The 18,214-nt window shown below is 39.4% G+C and overlaps 1 protein-coding gene across 3 annotated transcripts; it reads left to right on the forward strand.

Moving 5' to 3' along the window:
- The first annotated feature begins 804 nt into the window (after window positions 1-804).
- Window positions 805-17,621, forward strand: CFAP206 (cilia and flagella associated protein 206). 3 transcript variants are annotated; one of them, XM_086744551.1, is made up of 13 exons: window positions 805-864; window positions 1,113-1,221; window positions 2,870-2,953; window positions 3,268-3,358; window positions 4,461-4,649; window positions 4,911-5,069; window positions 5,991-6,199; window positions 6,970-7,089; window positions 9,111-9,309; window positions 10,005-10,142; window positions 12,172-12,365; window positions 13,429-13,572; window positions 15,790-17,621. In XM_086744551.1, exons 2-13 carry the CDS (start codon window positions 1,114-1,116, stop codon window positions 16,018-16,020), a joined length of 1,866 nt encoding a protein of 621 aa, XP_086600677.1. In that variant the 5' UTR covers window positions 805-864; window position 1,113; the 3' UTR covers window positions 16,021-17,621. The 3 variants fall into 3 exon arrangements, with proteins under 3 accessions (XP_086600677.1, XP_086600678.1, XP_086600679.1); XM_086744552.1 differs by lacking the exon at window positions 13,429-13,572; XM_086744553.1 differs by lacking the exon at window positions 4,461-4,649.
- Window positions 17,622-18,214: the final 593 nt, after the last annotated feature.

Here is an 18,214-nt window from a genome sequence, read left to right on the forward strand (position 1 = left end):
GTGACAGCGGCGCGCGCCGCTAGGGGGCGGGCTTTGCCCGGCTTTCCGCTTGCCGCGGCGCCGGCTCTGAGCAGCCGTGCGTGGAGAGCTCTTCAGGAGGGAGGAAGAAAGGGGCTTTCATTCAAGTTTTACAAGAACATGGATAAACCATGGCCTGCCATTTCTGTTTAGATTAGACATAAGGAAGATATTTTTTACAGTGAGCGTGGTGGAACACTGGAACAGGTTGCCCAGATGGGTGGTTAATGCCCCATCCCTGGAAACATTCAAGGACAGGTGGGACGGGGCTCTGAGCAACCTGATCTGGTTGGGGATGTCCCTGCTCCTTGCAGGGGGCGTTGGACTAGATGGCCTTTAAAGGTCCCTTCCAACTCTAACTATTCCATGATTTTGTGGTTCTGTGGTATGGATGCATGTTTATACATATGTATGTTTATGCACACCTACATATAGACATAGACATCCATGGTTTGCATGCACATAGAGATGTTTACGTACAGATATACGTATATTCCTATGCCTCTACGTTTTGTATATATACAGGCATGAATGTACATGTTCTGCATATACACACATACATATATTCTATATAGACATATATTTCTCTATGTGCACCCCTGTATGGTATGTAAGCTTGTATTTTGGGTACACAGATCTCCACCTATGCATGCACACACCCGCCCCCCCAACCCAATCCGCGCACCCACTCCGCCCTCCCCGGAGGGCCCCTGCGGCGGCCGGGGCCGGGCCAGGCCGCGTCCCCATGGCAACGCCCGGCGGCTGGCGCCCGCCTGCGGGGCCACTCTCGCCGTTTGCCGCCGGCCGAGCCGGACCGGGCCGTGGTGGGGCAGGGTTGAGGGGCAGGTGGGAGTAGGACGTTTTGGGGTGTCCTGGGGCGGTGGGAGCGCTATAGGGTCTGGAGGAGGCTGCCCCAACAAGCGGGGAAGGCCTGGGCGCGGCGGGGCCGGGGGGCTGTGGGCGGCGGGCGGGCCTCGGCTGGCGGTACCAGGCCGAGGGGAACCCGCAGCTCCTCGTGGAGAAGCCTTGAAAAATGCACCTGAAATCTTAAATAAATGTTGATCTCGTTAACGTGTGTGTGTGTGTGTGTCCAGTATGTCTTACGACCAGAACGAAGGTGTCATCAAGCAAGTAATTCGCGAAATCGGACAAGAATGTGCCGCCCAGGGACAAACGGTTTCGGAAACCTTGGTGGCCTTCATGGTAAGCGCAAATGAAATCATTAGGGGTGGGGTTTTTTTGTTATTAGTTCATCTGAGTGCTTTTCTAATCATGTTCAAATGCTGCTATGGACCGTTAAAAAAAGAAAAAAAAAGATAAATACGTATTGATAGCATATAGACCAGAAGCTTCAAGCTTGGGTGCCCGTAGCTTGGCTATTCAAACCCATTTTAAGGCTCTTGTGAGGTAGGGGCTTAATTTTACATGAGGTGAATAGTTCCCCTGAAGTCACTGACTGACACTGCTCGGGCTGAATGACATGACAGAAATCATTCCTTTGGTCCTAAAAGTCAACAAACTTCAAGTGGCAGCTCCCCAGCAACCTGCCCAGGCTCGGTTTCTGATAGCTCCCATTGTGAAGTTTTTAAGGGGCGTCTGGTGATATTCAGTACAGGATCCTAAAAACCTGAAAAAGTATTTCATTCATCTGAATTGCTATCTATGTGGGTATAAGGACCTGAAAAGGCCACAGGTACCAAGTCCTGGGAACTCTTTGAACTCCGAATGAGAGTTCTCCCTTAGTTTTCTTCTGCAGGCATATGAACTATTTTTTTTTCTTTCTAAAGTGAAAATGAGAAGTGTTCCCAAGTTTTAACAACATTTCTTCCCGCTTTCATAAATGAACATTAAGGCATGGTGCATAGGTGCATGTTTATTGCAGCAGCTATATTTATTCTTTGACATTTTCGCTCTATTGTGATGGATTCTTTTGTTTGTTTCTCTGTTTAGGCAGGGCCAGGCAGTATAAATGGGCTGAATATTTGAAGGAGTAGGCTTGGATCCCACTTAAACTAAAAATGAAATTGAATCAATCTCAGTGTTGTCCTTGCTAAACAACTATAAGTATCCTTAAAAACGTTATACACTTTGGCATCTCCTCTTAGGAGACACAGCACCGCTGCAGAATATGTTCTGAATGCATCTGCAAATCTGTATCTGCAGAAAGATGGAGCTAGATTCTTTCTTTGCGGATGGTATAAGAACAGAATCAGCTCTTGGTAAACTTGAATATGAATGTAAATGGTTCACAGCAGTACTGTTAGTCTGATATTTTTTTCTCTGAAGGTGACACTGTGGCTTTAAAAATACATTGAGATCAAAAGCAATATTAATGAAAATTTTAAGTATGAAAATTTTAAGTATGAAAATTTTAATGGCTAAAAAACTTTTGCTTGTGGCTGGCAAGATACCCAGCATGTGTAACAGTTGCAAACATGCACATATTTCCCTGTATGTAGAACACAGTGAATTTTTTATCCAAATGGTAAACATTTGTATCGATGCATATAACACAAACTGAGACATCTATAAGCAACCATGATGGATTTGTATAAAATTTTGCTTAGAAAAATATCTTTCCAGGGAAGTTTTGAAGGAGCTATATTTAAATATTTCTTTGCAAAGTTTGCATCGCAAATAGATTTTTTTTCCACTTATGTCTGAGAACTGAGATTGAAACTGGCAACACCTGTGAAATGAAGTAACTTTGTTTCATTATTAAAGATTGAAAGGGGAAAAAGAATAGTAAAGAAGTATTGGCTGAATTTCAGATTTTTCAGAAAACAAAAGGTTAGTTGCAAAGAGTCTATGTTGAGATGTAAACTAATAGCTTTCTTTTGGCAATCTCTAGGTGAAAGCTGTTTGTTTAGATCCAAGAAATCACTTTAATGTGGATTCAATCTGTACAAAAAAAGATGCACAAAATCTTATCCAGGTAAATCTGACATGATGTTGAGAGTCAGTACTTAGCTAAGACTCTAGCATTATTTGGTACCTATTCCTATAACTAGAATGCCATTTTGATATGAACACTTTCAAAACTTTAATGATACTTTATTTTCATATTCTGTAGCTAAAGAGTGGACTATGTGTTTTCTCATGTAATAAAATGCCTTATACTTCATAGCAGTTGAGAGAATGGTAGGGAGGGGACTCAACTGCTGTTGTGAAACCTGTAGCATAGTCACTCTCAGTTCAGACGTTTCCCCAGTGATGAGAAAGAACTCACTTCTGTGTCTCTCCTCTTAGCTCTGTGTTGCCAGGCTGCTTGACACAACAAACCCATCCCTGAGCACAATTAAGATGCAAGTTTACTTTGATACAAACTATGCAAACCGAGGTAATTTCAATACAAATAAATGTTTTCATAGAAGAAGTTGATGCTGAGTTTAGGATTTAATATCTCTCTCTGTAGGGCTAATAATGTTTCCTGTTAAGTGCCTGCTGGCAGTAAAGCAAAATAAAAATCCCTGGAGAAATGTACTATGTAGAAGTGTGGTATTTTAGTATGGGTATAGTAGGAAAAAATGGACATTAGACTTGAGAGTAGGCTCATCTCATCCTGTCCGAGAGATTTACTAAATGTAAGGTATGAGATCGCTTGAGAACAATTATGCTTTCCCGTGCAGTGGCTAGCTGCCTTCAGCAAGAAAAACTTGCGCTATACCTCTGTATCTGAAAGAGAACCAGTACCCAGAACTGCACACATGTGTCTGAAAGAGAACTTGATATTTTATCAATATCCCTAATTGAGAAATACGAGCAATCTTGAACAATCAGTTACAGTTTTAATCGAGTGTGTTTCGGTCTCATCAGTGCTAACTTCATATGTCCTGCGAATGAGTATGTGGAAGAAAAATGAGATGGGGAAAATGTCTCTGCTGTAACTGTAACTTCAGATCTCAATGGGGCAGTGAGGGTTGGCTGAGACACAGAAGGCAGAGAAGAAGAGTAGACAAAAAATAAACATTTCTGTGTGGAGATGTCATTAAAATGTTTTCCTGTTAGCATGGATTAAACCCCAAAATTAGCAACTCTAGGAAGCTGCTCTCAAGTCTTCTGGACTCGGTAAGCTCAACAAGTCCAGCAAGATTCTGAGATGCGGGGTAGCGTTCAGATTTGCGCGTGTATCTTCAGGTGTGTATGAAATGTGTGTGCGTTAGGTCCTACTGCAGTCAGAGAACACCAGAGAGCCAGAGACTTGCTGCTTAATTTGGCCTGAATAGTTCTCTGGACTCTACTGATTGATGTTAATAATGCTAATTATGTTTAACTCCACTGTTGTTAATTATAAAGCTATGGTACCTTGAGCATCTCTTCCACCTGTCTGCGCTTCAGAAACCTTACTCTGGTGCTCTGACTGTGGAAATGAATTGCACCCTCTGTATAAGCCAAATTCCAAAGAATTTAGATAGCACTTTCTAACTATCCTTCTTCCCTAGCTGAATTACTCAGTGAGCAGCACCGTGTTCTGGAGGGAAGGCTGGCTCCTGCGGTCAGAGCTATCACAGATAGTCGTCCTCGTGTGCAAGCAGAAATGGAGAATGTGTATCGAAAGATTGTTAGCTACGTGCTGCTGAGCTCTGGCCTGGGATCCCCAACAGATATTGAGGTTGTCAGGGAGGTAACAGGTCAGTAAATTCCCAGCTGTGAAATTGGCCTTTTCTTATTGAAAAAGAACATTTTACCTTTTTTTTTTGCTGATCTGTAGATACAAATGTGGTAAACAGTGATGAATGCTGACTACCCAAATTGTCACTGCTTAGCCCTGAAGCCTAAGTTTGCCATGGATTTCCTGCTTTCTGCAGTTGTTCAGGAGGGGATATTTCTGCCTGTTTTATCATTTTATTTTCTGTTCCCTCATATTGAGGATTTCCTCACACTTCTTCTAGCTGCCTTGCAGAGTGTATTCCCCCAGACAGAGCTGGTTACTTTCATCTCACTCAGTAAGAAGAACAAAGAGCAACAGCTGAAAAATCTTGCCATGCTAGTCACAGGAATTCGGTTGTACAACAAGGAATGCGGGAAAGGAGGAAGCAGCATTGATGACTGTAAGTAGACAATTGCATTTGGGCTGTGTATTCCAAATTAATTTTTCCTGGTCTTCTTCACTGGAGCAGCTCCAGAAATATCCCCTCTCTTTAGAGAAACAACTTTGACTCAGGATCCATAAACCTAAAATAAAAGTACGTATTTGGTATTTAATTATAGATTGCCATGTAAGCTACTACTTTTTAGCTAAGAGGGAACCCTATGTGGTTGATGTGGAAGGATTATATGTATTAACTTCACGCACTAATTTACCTCATGATAACTTTTCCCCAATCCCTTGCCACTAAGTGAGTTAAATATGTAATGTTTGCCTTTAAAAGCACTAAATTAAAATCTTTAAAAGGCACTGACAATACAATTACAATATTTTTTTGCACATGTGTAATGAGAAGTGATAAAAGTTGCTGGGGTTATTATCTGTATTCTGATAATTTAGAGTAACATCTTCTTACCATGTTCTCAGAAATCTTTTGCATTTTGAATCCTCATCAGTGGAAATGTTTTTGTGAATATGCGTATAGCATTGTAGCTCAGTGTGGAGACTTCTTTGTAAGAAAGGCCTGCAGCCCAGTTTTAGAGGAAGCTGAGAACTGAAAATTGTGCAGATTGCCTAAAGTCACTCAGGAAACCCACGTCAGTAGTATCAACTGAACTGCATCTACTATAAAACAAGTTTTCTCACAGTCCTTGACTTGACTGTGGTATTTCCACATCTGTAATTCTGACTATTTGGAACCACTTGACTATTAAGATACAGTGGTTGAATCTGGTATGCAAGCATTTGGGAATGTATGAATATAAGGAAAAAATTTAGAAATTTTACTGGAAGTCTGCTTTGCTCGAATACTGCACTGTAATCTTTTGTTAATGATTTAAATAATTATTTTTATATGTATCTCATATTTATTCTGTATAAACAGTGCCAGCCATTCTGAATGAAGCCATTCCATCCGCTACACAGACCATCGATGAAGGTCTTAATACTTGCCATACGCTAGCCCACCAGTACACAGCTCTGTTGGAAACCATGCAGGAAGACCAACACAGATTTAGGCAGCTTAGTTCTTTGAAGTTAAAAGAAGCACTGTTCAATGTGAGACAATATGAGGCTTTCCTTTGCATCCTCCTGGTGAGATACCATCGTGTTATATCCTGTGTGATTGTATTGCAGATGGAATGTGTTCAAGTTACCTGCTTGTATAGGACAGAAATATAAGAAAAACCATTCAGAAATCATTGAAATCAAGTTTATGTCCATATATGAACACCAACATCATCTGTCATGCTGAACTTTGTACCTAACTTGCTGAGTTTGGCTACTGGCGGGTAAAAGACAAAATGGATTAATTGTTTACTGCAGTGTGGCTGTGCTTCCATTTAATTTCTGGAGGTTTCCTTTTTTTGGTTTAATTTCATTAAGAAAGGACTGAAAAAGCAGGACTTTTTCCTTGTTTGTGTACTGGTATGCACTCTGCCCCAAAAGGCATGAGAGAAAAAATCTCCTTATTCAATGCATAAGTCACCTCAATTTTAGTCTGCAGCCATCCCCAACACATACGAAGTCATCAGAAATCTTTGAAGAACAAAATTTTAATTCTTCAAACTTGTTTTGTTTGTGAAGACCTTCTCATTCGTCTTTTGAGAAGCTGCAGAGTTCTGTTCTTTTCATTATGAAAATGCAGAGGTTTTCTATAAACATTACTAGGATATGTTTGAGAGAAGCACCTGGTTTTATACTTGAACACTTCAGGAAAAATGGATTGTGTGGAAAGTTAGGGTGCATTTTGTTCCTTCAAACAGTTGTCTGAAAATAGTTGAATGAAGAGATTCAAGTAAATATTTATTAGTAAATATGTGATTTTTGACTGTCATACTTCTTACCTGATGTTCTCTTTCCAGTCTGATGTAATCACAAGTGCTCGAGAAGTTGGAAAGATGATTGTGCAGTTTGCAACAACAATGGACCAGTTGAAAAACACAGTGCAAAATAAGGTTTCTGTAGAAACCAAAGAGGTTTTTGTAAGTATTTTGAATAGAAAACCTGTTTATTCTTAATTAAAAAAAAAATAACTAAAGTATTACAAAATATTTTACCAGTGTATTTTTGCATAGTTTGTGTTAACAAAAAGGCTGCATGGTTTTCTCTCTATTATAACAGCATCTGCAATTTTTGAAAGGGGAAACTAAACTAAAAGACTTGATCTCAAGGTAAAAGAAAAGAAAGGCAAGGTACAAAGAGGAGGAGAAAGAATTAAATGGTATTTTACTGTAAGTGCCTTGAGTCACTTTTTACTATTTGTGGACTGACAGTCATATTTTCCTGGTTTGTGTAAATATTCTCCTATTCCTTGCAGAAATAGTAAGAACACAATGATGACAGATAACAGCACATCAGAGTGTGATTCTCTTAAAGTACTTTCAGATAGCAATTCCTGTAATTACAGTATGACTCCTTGATATAATTTTTCTAAAGAAATCAGGTTTCCGTGATGGGGGTTTCAGCCTCTTTGCCTCTCTGAATAGCTTCTGAACCTGTAGGCAAGTTTCAGTCAAATTTGACAGAGTCAGGAGATCTCAAAATACATTATTTTTTTTGCAAATTTTGTGTAAAACAAGCAACTAGAGAGACACAATTAGAGCCCTCCTAAGGTCAAGTCTGAAATGGGAATGCCACATTTACCTGCTGGTCTGTGTGCTGGCTGGCTGGTGAGCAGCCACGTACCTCTGCACACTCAATGTTCTGTACTGTTACACCCTTAGTTGGGAGCTGCAGGACGTGGGAGGGAGGTTTTGGAGGAGGAAGGAACGAGTGGTGTGAACTGCAGATATTGTGAAGGAGGGTGACTGATGACCCTGTGAAAACCTGGGATTATTATGATGGCTTGGTGTAAAGGAAATGGGAGAGAGATGTCAGAAACTGGCTTCATTTAATTTGCTTTTCATGGAAGAGCTCATTATTTTGTGTGATATGTCTATCATTTCCATTCCTTGTAGTTAGCTGTTGAACTAGCATGCAGTTCCTACATATAGAATCACAGAACCATGGAATAGTTTGAGTTGCAAGGAACCTTCAAAGGTCATCTAGTCCAACCTCCCTGCAGTAAGCAGGGCATCTCCAAGCAGATCAGGTTGCTCAGAGCCCTGTCCAAACTGGCCTTGAATGTTTCCAGGGATGGGGCATCCACCACCTCTCTGGGCAACCTGTTCCAGTGTTCCACCACCCTCATTGTAAAGAATTTTTTTCCTAATATCTAATCGCAATCTACCCTCTTTTAGTTTAAAACCGTTAGCCCTTGTCCTATCACAACAGGCCCTGCTAAAGTATAATGTTGTTAGTGTGCATTTCAGATTTGTTGAATCTCTTCCCCGAAATGCTCTGTGTGTTTAGGTGTAACAGGGCACATTTTGTGTCACTGTCATTGAAATCAGCATTTATTCTCAAAGCTCGTAGGCTGCTTCTGTATGTCTGTACACCTGTGTGTCAGCATCACTGCTGGGAATGGCAGCTTCCAGTTTTGTCCTGAACCCTGTACCATTCTGAAGAGGCTTGCACCCCATGAATTGGACACCCATGGGGGCCTGAGGGTTGTGGTACCAAGTCACTCTGGAAGCAGGGCAGACAAAATAGCAAAGCCTGACAGTTTGTATATATAGGTGTAGTTTTACTTCATTTGGAAGTTAACTATCATTTGGTAGTTAATTCCTGTACGTCTTATTTTCAGTTAAAAAACTGTATTATCAGTGAAGCGCTGAATTCCAAGCATGGTCTCAGAGTAACGTATTTGGGAACGGCTTTGGAGTAAAATGTAGAAAAGCACCGTTCTGGCCTGTGAATCTACATGCTGGGCATTCATGCTCTGGGCATATGTGATGGGAGCTCCTCTTACAACGCCCAGGAGTTCCCCTGGAATTTCTGGGTGCTGAAGGCCTTGGAGATCAGCCTCGCTTTGTTTATAGCAGGGGTTGTTGTGCGCAGCACTTGGGTTGTGCTGCAGAGAGAAAACAAACCTGGATTTCAGATAGTTTTCTTTATTTTCTAGCCTCTCTTTGTTGCACTTTCTAACCTCTGGACCAGCTTTCAGGATGAAATACTACTGCTAAGCTTCCTCGCAAATATGACTAGCAATCTGCAACAGTTCTCGGAAATCCAATCACAGCTTTTCCCTGAGGAAGTGCTAACATCTCTTTTGGAAGGAGTGACTGTGAAAAGTGATGAGGAAAGGATAAGAGAAACCATGGGTACTGGAAGTTATTACTTTTTTTTCCCCTTCATTTTCCAAGATTTTGTTGTTTGTATTTTCTTTAGAGAAGGTGCGACACATTGATTTTTTTTAATAATCAGAATTTCCACAGTAAGTTAAAATGAGTCTTGTAGTGTGTGGATTTATTTTTCAAGTAGTGTAGTTTGGGCTTTTATTTTTATATATAAAATTAAAATATAGCTACTAGATACAAACAGACCTTATGAAAATGACAGAATGACCAGAGAAGAATATTTCTACATTTATTTTTTTAAATTTCTCAAATTTGTTTATGTCTTTTTATACCTCTCAGAACTTCTGAAATGGAGAGGGGAATAAAAAAAGCTAATTTAACAGGCTTTGGTTACCAGAAGTATTTGTAAGACAGTATCCCTAGCAACCAAGTTATACTCCAGGGGATTTGTAACGCGTGAGTGGGTGAAAATAAGCTATGACCTTCCTGTTGTTGTCCCCTTTTTCCAAAGAAAACTAATGCTACTAACAAAGGCTCCTGCAGGACTGATTTTTCAGTAGGATGTCTCTTAAGGCAGGGCTAAAGTTCAGCTTTTGAGATCTTGGCACTGAAGGTCATTATGTGAAAACGAGAGTAATCCAGTCATCCTGTAACATTATTATATTTTAAACATCTGATGTTTTGTACTGAAATCCTTCCTTTGCTGTACTTTTTCTTAGGAACCGGAGTGAATGTTTCTGATTTCAAGAACCAAGAATGGCTTTTTCCACGGACTACTGATAATTTTGATCAGTTGCCAATCCAGTACCATGGTTTCTGTGCACATGCAATTGGTGTGAAAGGCCTCACCCTCCCAGGTATGCTTTTTAGTTAGGTCTTTTCCATACTTTATATGCACGCAAGTACTAGGGAAAATCTAAAGACATGTTCTGAATGCATCCTCTTATGTCAAAGCTGGAGTACTGTATCTTCATGTTTGTAATTTTCACCCCAGAGAACTTATTTCCCCTGTTAAAGTACTTTTCTTTTAAAAATACACAGACTGCCCTAAATAGAAAGTAGGAGGGCTTCAAGAGAAAGTAGGGACGAGCAAGCAGAGGCAGAAACAAGATGGGATGGATAAATGTTTCCTCCTGCTACATGTGCATCTGTTTAACCTACACTGCAGCTGAATGCAGGTTTGTTTACTGTTGTTAATGTGTTTTAATACAGGCATAGGAAAAAGGTAATTCCTTCTATTTTGTGTATCTGTGTGTTGCAAACACACCATTCGAGCATACAGCATATGGATTTTATACAGTTGTTATGAAGTACTAAAAATATTCTGTGAAAATAATGTAAAAGTGCACTTGATTAAGTCAACTAATCATAGGAAATTTTTTAGTCTCTCCTAGGATCATTTGTCTTGAAAGCAAGCCTTATCTCAGCTGCCCCATTAGTTCATGTTTTCTGTCTCCCTATCTTCTATAGAACCTATCCATATAGAATTTTTTTAAATGAACAGGAGGCTGGGAGGAAAATATTGCCATTACTTGGCAGCATTAAAAACCAGATATTTTAACAGAAATATAAATTACTTACATTTGTTTAGTACTGCATAGAAGAACAGCTGTCCCAGGTTGGACTGAAGGTCTCTCTAGCCCTGTATCCAGTTTCCAGATGTGGACAGTCATGAACACTTGAAGATCTTGAGAAAACACATAGGAATGATGCTTTCTTAATTATGTACTTCCCTGTTCTAGCAGTCAGTGGTTATGGAATTTCCTCCGATAAATGTTCTGTCTGTACCTTTCTGTTGAATAATCCTTGATAGAAGATTTTAATTTATCTAATTGCTTTTTTAATCCATTTAGATTTTGCCATGGAATATTCTTATTGTCAAGAGTCCCAAAATTATAATTGTATATACTGTGAAAAGGTACCTCTTTTTGAGATGGTTTTAAGCTCTGTCTTGATAATTTCATCAAAGACTTGATAATCTTTCTATTAGGACAATTAGCAAATAGTAATTTTATGTTGTGCACAATTCATGGTTTTATAACACTGTACCATATTATTTCTCTTCAGTTGCTTCTTTTTAATGCTGAACAGGCCTCTTTCTTTAACTGCTTCTTCTGTGAAAGGTATTCCAAGCCTCTGACCACTCCCAACTCCCTTCATTTTACTTTTTCTTTCTCTGTTGTGTTGGAACAAAATATCGTATTACAAATGTAGCAAATAGGTTGTTACAATGTTGGTTTTCTTCTCCGCCTCTGTTTGCATCCTGGTAGTTTCTGACATTCTCTTTGCTTTTTCAATTGCCACTGGGTAATGCCTTTTAGTATTTTCAAAGCACTGTCTGTGCTGATTCTAGTTGTTTCCTGGGCAATGACAGCTGAAGCAGAGCCTGCCACTGTCCTTGAGCTCAATTTGTGTTTTCCTATATAAGTTATTTGGCCTTTATTGATAATTTTTCTCTGTTACTTTATTGTCTAGCTTGTCAGCTGCTTCATCTGCTTCTTCAGTTAATTTCAGTGTTAGGCCCTTTAGTATAAATGGACTGCAGATCTGCAATCAAATATTTACTGGGGATAACAGAAGAAACATTTATGGGTATGGGCAATGTTTTCTTATGCCTTTGCTGTAGGTGTTTTGTCTGTTCTTTTTCTGACAGACATGCACTAAGGCATGCTGGATGTGAACTGATCAAAAGCAGTTGTACTGACTTAACAAAACAGTCTTTTCTTTATTTAACAAGCTTACTGTCAGGGATTTATTCTGATTTCAGGAAAAAGGAAGTGAAACTGACTTGAGGGAAACACAGAATCTTGATTACAAATGTCTTTCGTATTTGATATCATACTGTTCACTATTTTATTTTGTGGCATTTGTTTTGGGTTTTTTTAGGAAATCCTGCTATTGGAATTTTGAAGCACAAGGAGAGATGTTATGTTTTCAGTTCCAAGGAAGCTGCATATATCTTTGCTCAAGATCCAGATAAGTTCATTCAGCTGAATGTAGAAAAAGCAAAAGAATATGCAGAGCTATTTCAACTGCTCGAGCTTCATCATCAGTTTGAATACCTTGCTCCGTATGCACAGGTACACATTGCTTATGCCTCTTGCTGAACAGCTGTTGGGTCACTGGTTGGTCTGTCCTTTCTACAGCATAAAGAGAACAGGTGATACCCATCTTTAGAAAAGAAGTGTAATCATCTGCCTATCATACAGAATGTCTGAAGGTCCATCTTTTCCAGGTCTTCGGGGTGTTGGTAACAAATGTTTTCCATTAATGTTGTTTTCACCTTATTTCTTCATAGAAAAATATGTAGAACCAAAGGATTGTGGCAGTGATAAAAGCTGTTCGTCCTTAGCCTAGAAGGATCCTGTGTCTGATGTTTCTTTTCCTCATTCTTACAAAAGTAGCTTAAAGGGACAGTAAATAAATGCAACAGAAGATAAGCCAGATACCATATTAACTGGAGCTTTTGCTCAGTGGTTCACCAGTATGTGCTGGATGAGGGTGTAGTGATATCTGGGAACAGGAATTATAGAATGAAATTACAAGATGAAAGGGGACTCATTAATAATGAATGTGACAGTGATACCATGTGAAATCCAAAGACTTGATTTGGATTCATAGACATTCTCTGAGATAGACTGTGAATTCCAGGTCCCCAGCAATGCAAAGTATGTTGTCTTGAACTGGCCCTTGGTGAGAAAGATATGGTTTATATCCCAGCTCTGGCAGAGATGTAAGCATTTCTTGTAATTATGATTTCTGAATTTTAGTCTATTCATAAAGATAAACTGAGGTGCCTGCATTGTAAAATACTGGTTGTGGTGGGATCCCCTTTTATAAAAATCCAGTGATTAAAGCACTTACCTGGGATGTGAGAGTCTGAAATTCAGCTGTGGCCTCTGCCTGAAGGGTTTTCTGACAGAAATTAAATCCATCGAATACTTAATATTTTTTTTCTTTTTTAGCAGGGGCAGGGGGAACAAAAATATTTCTAACGTAAAAGTCATTATCCACTTGTGATTTCCAAGCTTGCAGGTTTTTATTTGCTTTTTAAAAGCTGCATATCTATATGCTGCTTTTCTTAGATGTCTGTGTTCTTCTCATTAATGCCTTGTTTCATTTTGTGGGTTTTTTTTAATCAAGGCCAGAAATGCAGACAAATGTTTGACGAAACCAACAACAAAGTGTGACAGTAGTACTCAAACTGATACTCATATCTTGCCTCCAACTATTGTGACATCCTATGAATGGAATGAATGGGAACTGAGAAGAAAAGCTATAAAATTGGTTTGTATTGTTATTACCAGATTTCCATTGTTGGGTAACAAAGTACAGAATAAATTATTGTAAACTTTTATTCCTTACAACATAAATCTAGCCTTACTGAAAGAGGCACGCTTCCACTACAACTGGCTCAATATTTTTTTCTCAGGTATTTTCTCTCTGTATTTCTAGACTTTCTTATTCTCCCACTTTTTTCCATTTTTTCCCCATTTTTTTGAGCAGTGGTTCCATTGCCATGTCCATTCATTTCAAATTTTTCATTTGCATTCTTTAAGTAATAAGCGTTTGTTGATTAGCATTGAACGTTTAAGTTGTTTCTCTACACTCAAATAAAAATAAGTTCGAAGATATTGCTATATACTTTGTTTGTAAAGTTGCAGAAAGGTTTGGTCAGGCAGAATGTTATTGCAAGTTGAGCAATTTATATTAATATTCATCACCACCAAGTAAGAGGAGGAAAAATGTGGTAACTGGCAGATGTAATGGTTAGGAATACCCTATAGAAGCTTTCTTTGAGTTGACTTATTCATCCTTGAAAGGTATCAAAGCATGAAGCCTTTTTTTTTCTTTTTTTTTCATAATGAAATATTTTTCATTTTATCCTCATTCTTCATGTTTGCTAAAACCAAATCTACTTTTTTTTTAATTAAAAAAAAAAAATTCCTTCTTTCAGGTAGGACCAATCCAGAGAGGTAAGAAACAGAGCAAGTATGTTTTGTGTTGTATATATAATCCAAAGGAAATATTTTATATACTATCCTGATGATTTTCTGGTGGATTGGAAATCACAGTCTGTCCACAGAAAGTTAGCCACGTACATAAAAGCTTTTAAAGTAACAGTATATATTTAAAAAGCTTCTTTCTATGGTTTGCTAGCACATGCAGTTCTCAAGGTATAGCACCTGATTGTCACAATTCAGTTCAAAATGAGCTTGTGAGTACAGGGAATATTGCAGTTACCAATATCAACTGGACACAGAACACTGCAGGGTTGTTTGTCTTTTTTTCCCTGTGAACAGATGCACTGTGGAGGCCTGTGGTCTGCTGTGCAGCCTATTTCCTTTCTGTTGTTCTTTTTGCCATGAAACCTGCAGCTTTATAAAAGGAAATCAACATTTTGGACTGAGAAGTCTTGCAAAGGATTCTATGTCATAGTTGTTACTGAGATATCCGAAGAAGCCAACTAGGTTTACAAGAGGCCCAGCTAGAAGGCTCCTTTGCTTCTGTAATGGACAAAAGTACATAAATAAATGTAAGATTTGGTCAGTATGTTCAGCATAAGCAAAGATGGAGGTTTTCCAATAGCTGAGCACGAAGACCATTCACAAACAAATTAGTAGCTTGTTAGTTTGAAATATTTAGAGAAAGTACTTCAATGTACTAAGGGTGTTTTAGCACCAACTGTCCATATGGGAGATCAGTGATGTTGAGTTGAAACAAAAAATCCCAGATGCATGCAGAAGTGTTTTGCCTACAGTGACTATGCTGAATTTGTAATACAGAGCTGATACAACATTTAGAATCAAAGTGCTAAAATGACAGAAATAGATTACCAATGCATCTATGAATTTGATACTTTTAGGGGAGCATCAGACACATTTGTGGGTTTTGTTAGAACCTTGGGGTATTTTCTGTTCATACTTAGCCAGAAAACTTGTAGTGATATGAAGTGTTAAAATATGACTTTGTTAGAACACCTATTTGATGTCAGAAGTAAAATTTTCAGCTCACATTTGATTTGAAATCAGACATGGGCTTGATCCTGTAGTTTGATTATCCATGATATTTGGGGTCCTCAAGCTTGTTTTAGGTTTCAGATCCCCAAACAGATTTATCTGCCTGCCATTCCATTCAGTGTGTTTTCAGGCTGACTGAAATTAATTTGAAGTGCTGGAGGAGTTTAACATGGAAACATTTTATTCTAACAAAACAAAGGCATTTAACAAAATTTGAAGCGCAGTGACCAAAGGAAAATACAAAAGCAGTAAGAGGCTGACTCCAAATTTTCTGGGCTACATAGAGGGCTGTTCACACATCCTGTTAATTCAGGAGTTAACTCAAATCACAGTTGCAACTGTCTATTGACAGTAGGGTGAAGTGGGCCATATTCCAGGTTTGTGAAGCCTATAGATGTAAAATATACAAACGCACCTAAGTATACACTAGTGCTAAAATGTTCAAACAAAATTTTGCTTAATCTAATTCTTCTTGTGTCTTTAGGCCAATCTGCGCCGCAAATTAACTCATGCCATGCAGACTGATCTCAGCTACATGAGAAGAGAGACCTACACCCAAGTGTACTTGCCAAAAGATGTTGGCACCCAGACTAAGCGTGACAACTCAAGCAATGTACCCAGACCACAGATTTTCTTGGAAGGTCTCCGAGGAGGATCGTCTCCTACTACTCGTATGGTCAGAGTAGACTTAACCAGAGCGGTAGATGAAACCTAAGTGAACAAGAGAAACCTAAAGATATATATTGTATATAAATACAAGATATAATGTGTATATAAAAATCCTTGCATATATCTGAATTAAGATACAAAAGATTTTACTGTGTCTGTTGATTCCAGGAACAGCTGATTTACTTAATTTACCTTATCCGTTGGGGCTGCTGACTGGCATTAAGTGATAGAAATTATAACTCTGAAACACATAGATTTTAAATGGCAATTTAGAATCAAGAAGTTCCCAAAGACTTCAACTTAAACTAATGTTTAAATGTGTAGTGTGTGTTCTGGGATTTTCTTGAGATTTTAATACAGTGGTTGCTTGCTGAAACACTGTCCTTGAGAGCCAGACCTTTGGTACATGAGAAGTATAATGTAAGACAAATAGCTTTTATGAGCTATGGGGACAATGCTGCAGCTCCTATGGAGGCACAATTCCCATTGGTGTGAAATAAAACTGATCCCGAGAGAATGACCTGAACGTCACAGCTTTGCCTTTAGTGCAGAATCATCAAGAAGGTAAAACAAGCGAAATGAAATCAGTCTAGCTCCTTGGGCCTGTCCGTTCCTGCCGTCGTTATCCCAAGTGTCTTTGCAGGGTGATAGGCGCTACGAGTGCAGGCCAAGGCAGGGAGGTCGAGAGGAGAGGATCTATCTCGGATGGCTCTGGCAGCCTTTTAGGTCTCTGGTAATTTCTGTATTTGTTGGATAAACAGCGTGCTGGTCCACACACTGGAAACCAAAAGGAACTTGACTTCAGGGCACCTTTTTGAAAGCTCTGTTTCACTTGTGTTTGAAAAACTAAAGCACAACAGGAAAAGGTTTTTGTCTTTGTTTCATTGTGGCAGTGAAATATGTGCCAGGTCTGATCAATGCAAGTGCAGCTAGTGTTGCTTTTTGTGAACACCTGAACCATTTGAGCTTTAAGATGAAACATCTTCTCAAACAGATGTAGGGAGTACTTTAAAACAGAGATATTTTTCACAACAACAAAGAGCTCCACAAGTTATTATCTGCAAAATGTCCAGGTGTGCAACTATGATTGCGCAGGGCGGGCTAAGGTTTCTAAGTCTCTTTTGCAGCGTGGTGCATCGTGGTTTCCTGGGTCATCGCTCTACAGACTTGTGATAATAAAGCTCGAAGATTCAAACTGCTGGGAGATTTTTCAGTGGCATTGTGCAGGGCTGTCTCCAAGGCTTTACTTTTTAAAGTTACACAACTGGGACAAATCCACAAGGCATTACACACAAAAAAAAAAAGACCAGGAGAAGGGCACAGAAAAAAGTTAGATAAAGTAGTTTCCGCTAGGTGATTTTCTCTTTAAAAAAATTAATCAGCAGCAGCCAGATGTGCCTCTCCTCTGTGCTTTTCAGTGATGAGCTGTCACCGATTTTTAGATTTCTTAGTAAAATGAATGCTATTACCAGCTGCAGCTTTTTTTTTTTTGTTCAGAGAAAACACCCTTTTGCTACTTAATGAAGTACTTTGTTGCTGTCATCCCCATGTATTTTTATCATCATTTGCTTTGAGCCTTTTATGTTAAAGTTCTTACTTTGAACTAACGAAGTGGTATTTTTAAGAATACTTAAATACATCTATTTAAAAGAAAACTGATGAGTGACAATCCCTTTTATCCCACTTACTCTTTTCTTTTCCATTTGGAGAAGCTACTGCAGTATTGTAAAACAGTGGGGAATACAAATGTAATCGACAGTGCTCAGTTTTGGCATGGCGGAAGGACGTCAGCACCCAAGAGCTTACTCCTGGCAGTGAGAAACGCGCGTGTGAGAACCCTGGTGCTTACTACCCAAAAAAATAGGGGTTTCCCCTTCAGGAAAGGTGGGGGGTGGGGAAAGGTTGCTTTTCAAAATGGCTTTGTTCACGTGAAAGGGGAGACAGCGTTCAGCTGATGCCTGTTTGAACTGGAGTTTTTCTTTATTTGGATGGGGTTGAGCGCAGGTGTGGCGGCAAGGCCGTGCAAGGCGCCCGCCGCCTCACAGCCGGGGCCCGGCGGTGTGAGCGCGATGCCCGCAACGGTCGGGCTTTAAGGGCTGTTGGAAGGGCAGCCCATCCTAGCACACGGGTGTCCTTTGCACTTACAGCCAGTTTGGGTTTTTTTCTCTTTTTAGGCGTTGCCATTAGGGGAGCACAAGATGGCCACGCAGATGGCAGGAGATACGGCGGCTGCAGCATAT

Source organism: Chlamydotis macqueenii, chromosome 3, assembly GCF_036417535.1.
Source record: "Chlamydotis macqueenii isolate bChlMac1 chromosome 3, bChlMac1.mat, whole genome shotgun sequence".
Taxonomy (NCBI): domain Eukaryota; kingdom Metazoa; phylum Chordata; class Aves; order Otidiformes; family Otididae; genus Chlamydotis; species Chlamydotis macqueenii.

Coding starts and splice junctions, on each gene's coding strand:
- CFAP206 (XM_086744551.1), top strand. CDS start 1,114: ATGTCTTACGACCAGAACGAAGGTGTCATCAAGCAAGTAATTCGCGAA. Junction 10,143..12,171: donor GAAAGGCCTCACCCTCCCAG/GTATGCTTTTTA, acceptor GGGTTTTTTTAG/GAAATCCTGCTATTGGAATT. Junction 12,366..13,428: donor ACCTTGCTCCGTATGCACAG/GTACACATTGCT, acceptor TTTTTAATCAAG/GCCAGAAATGCAGACAAATG.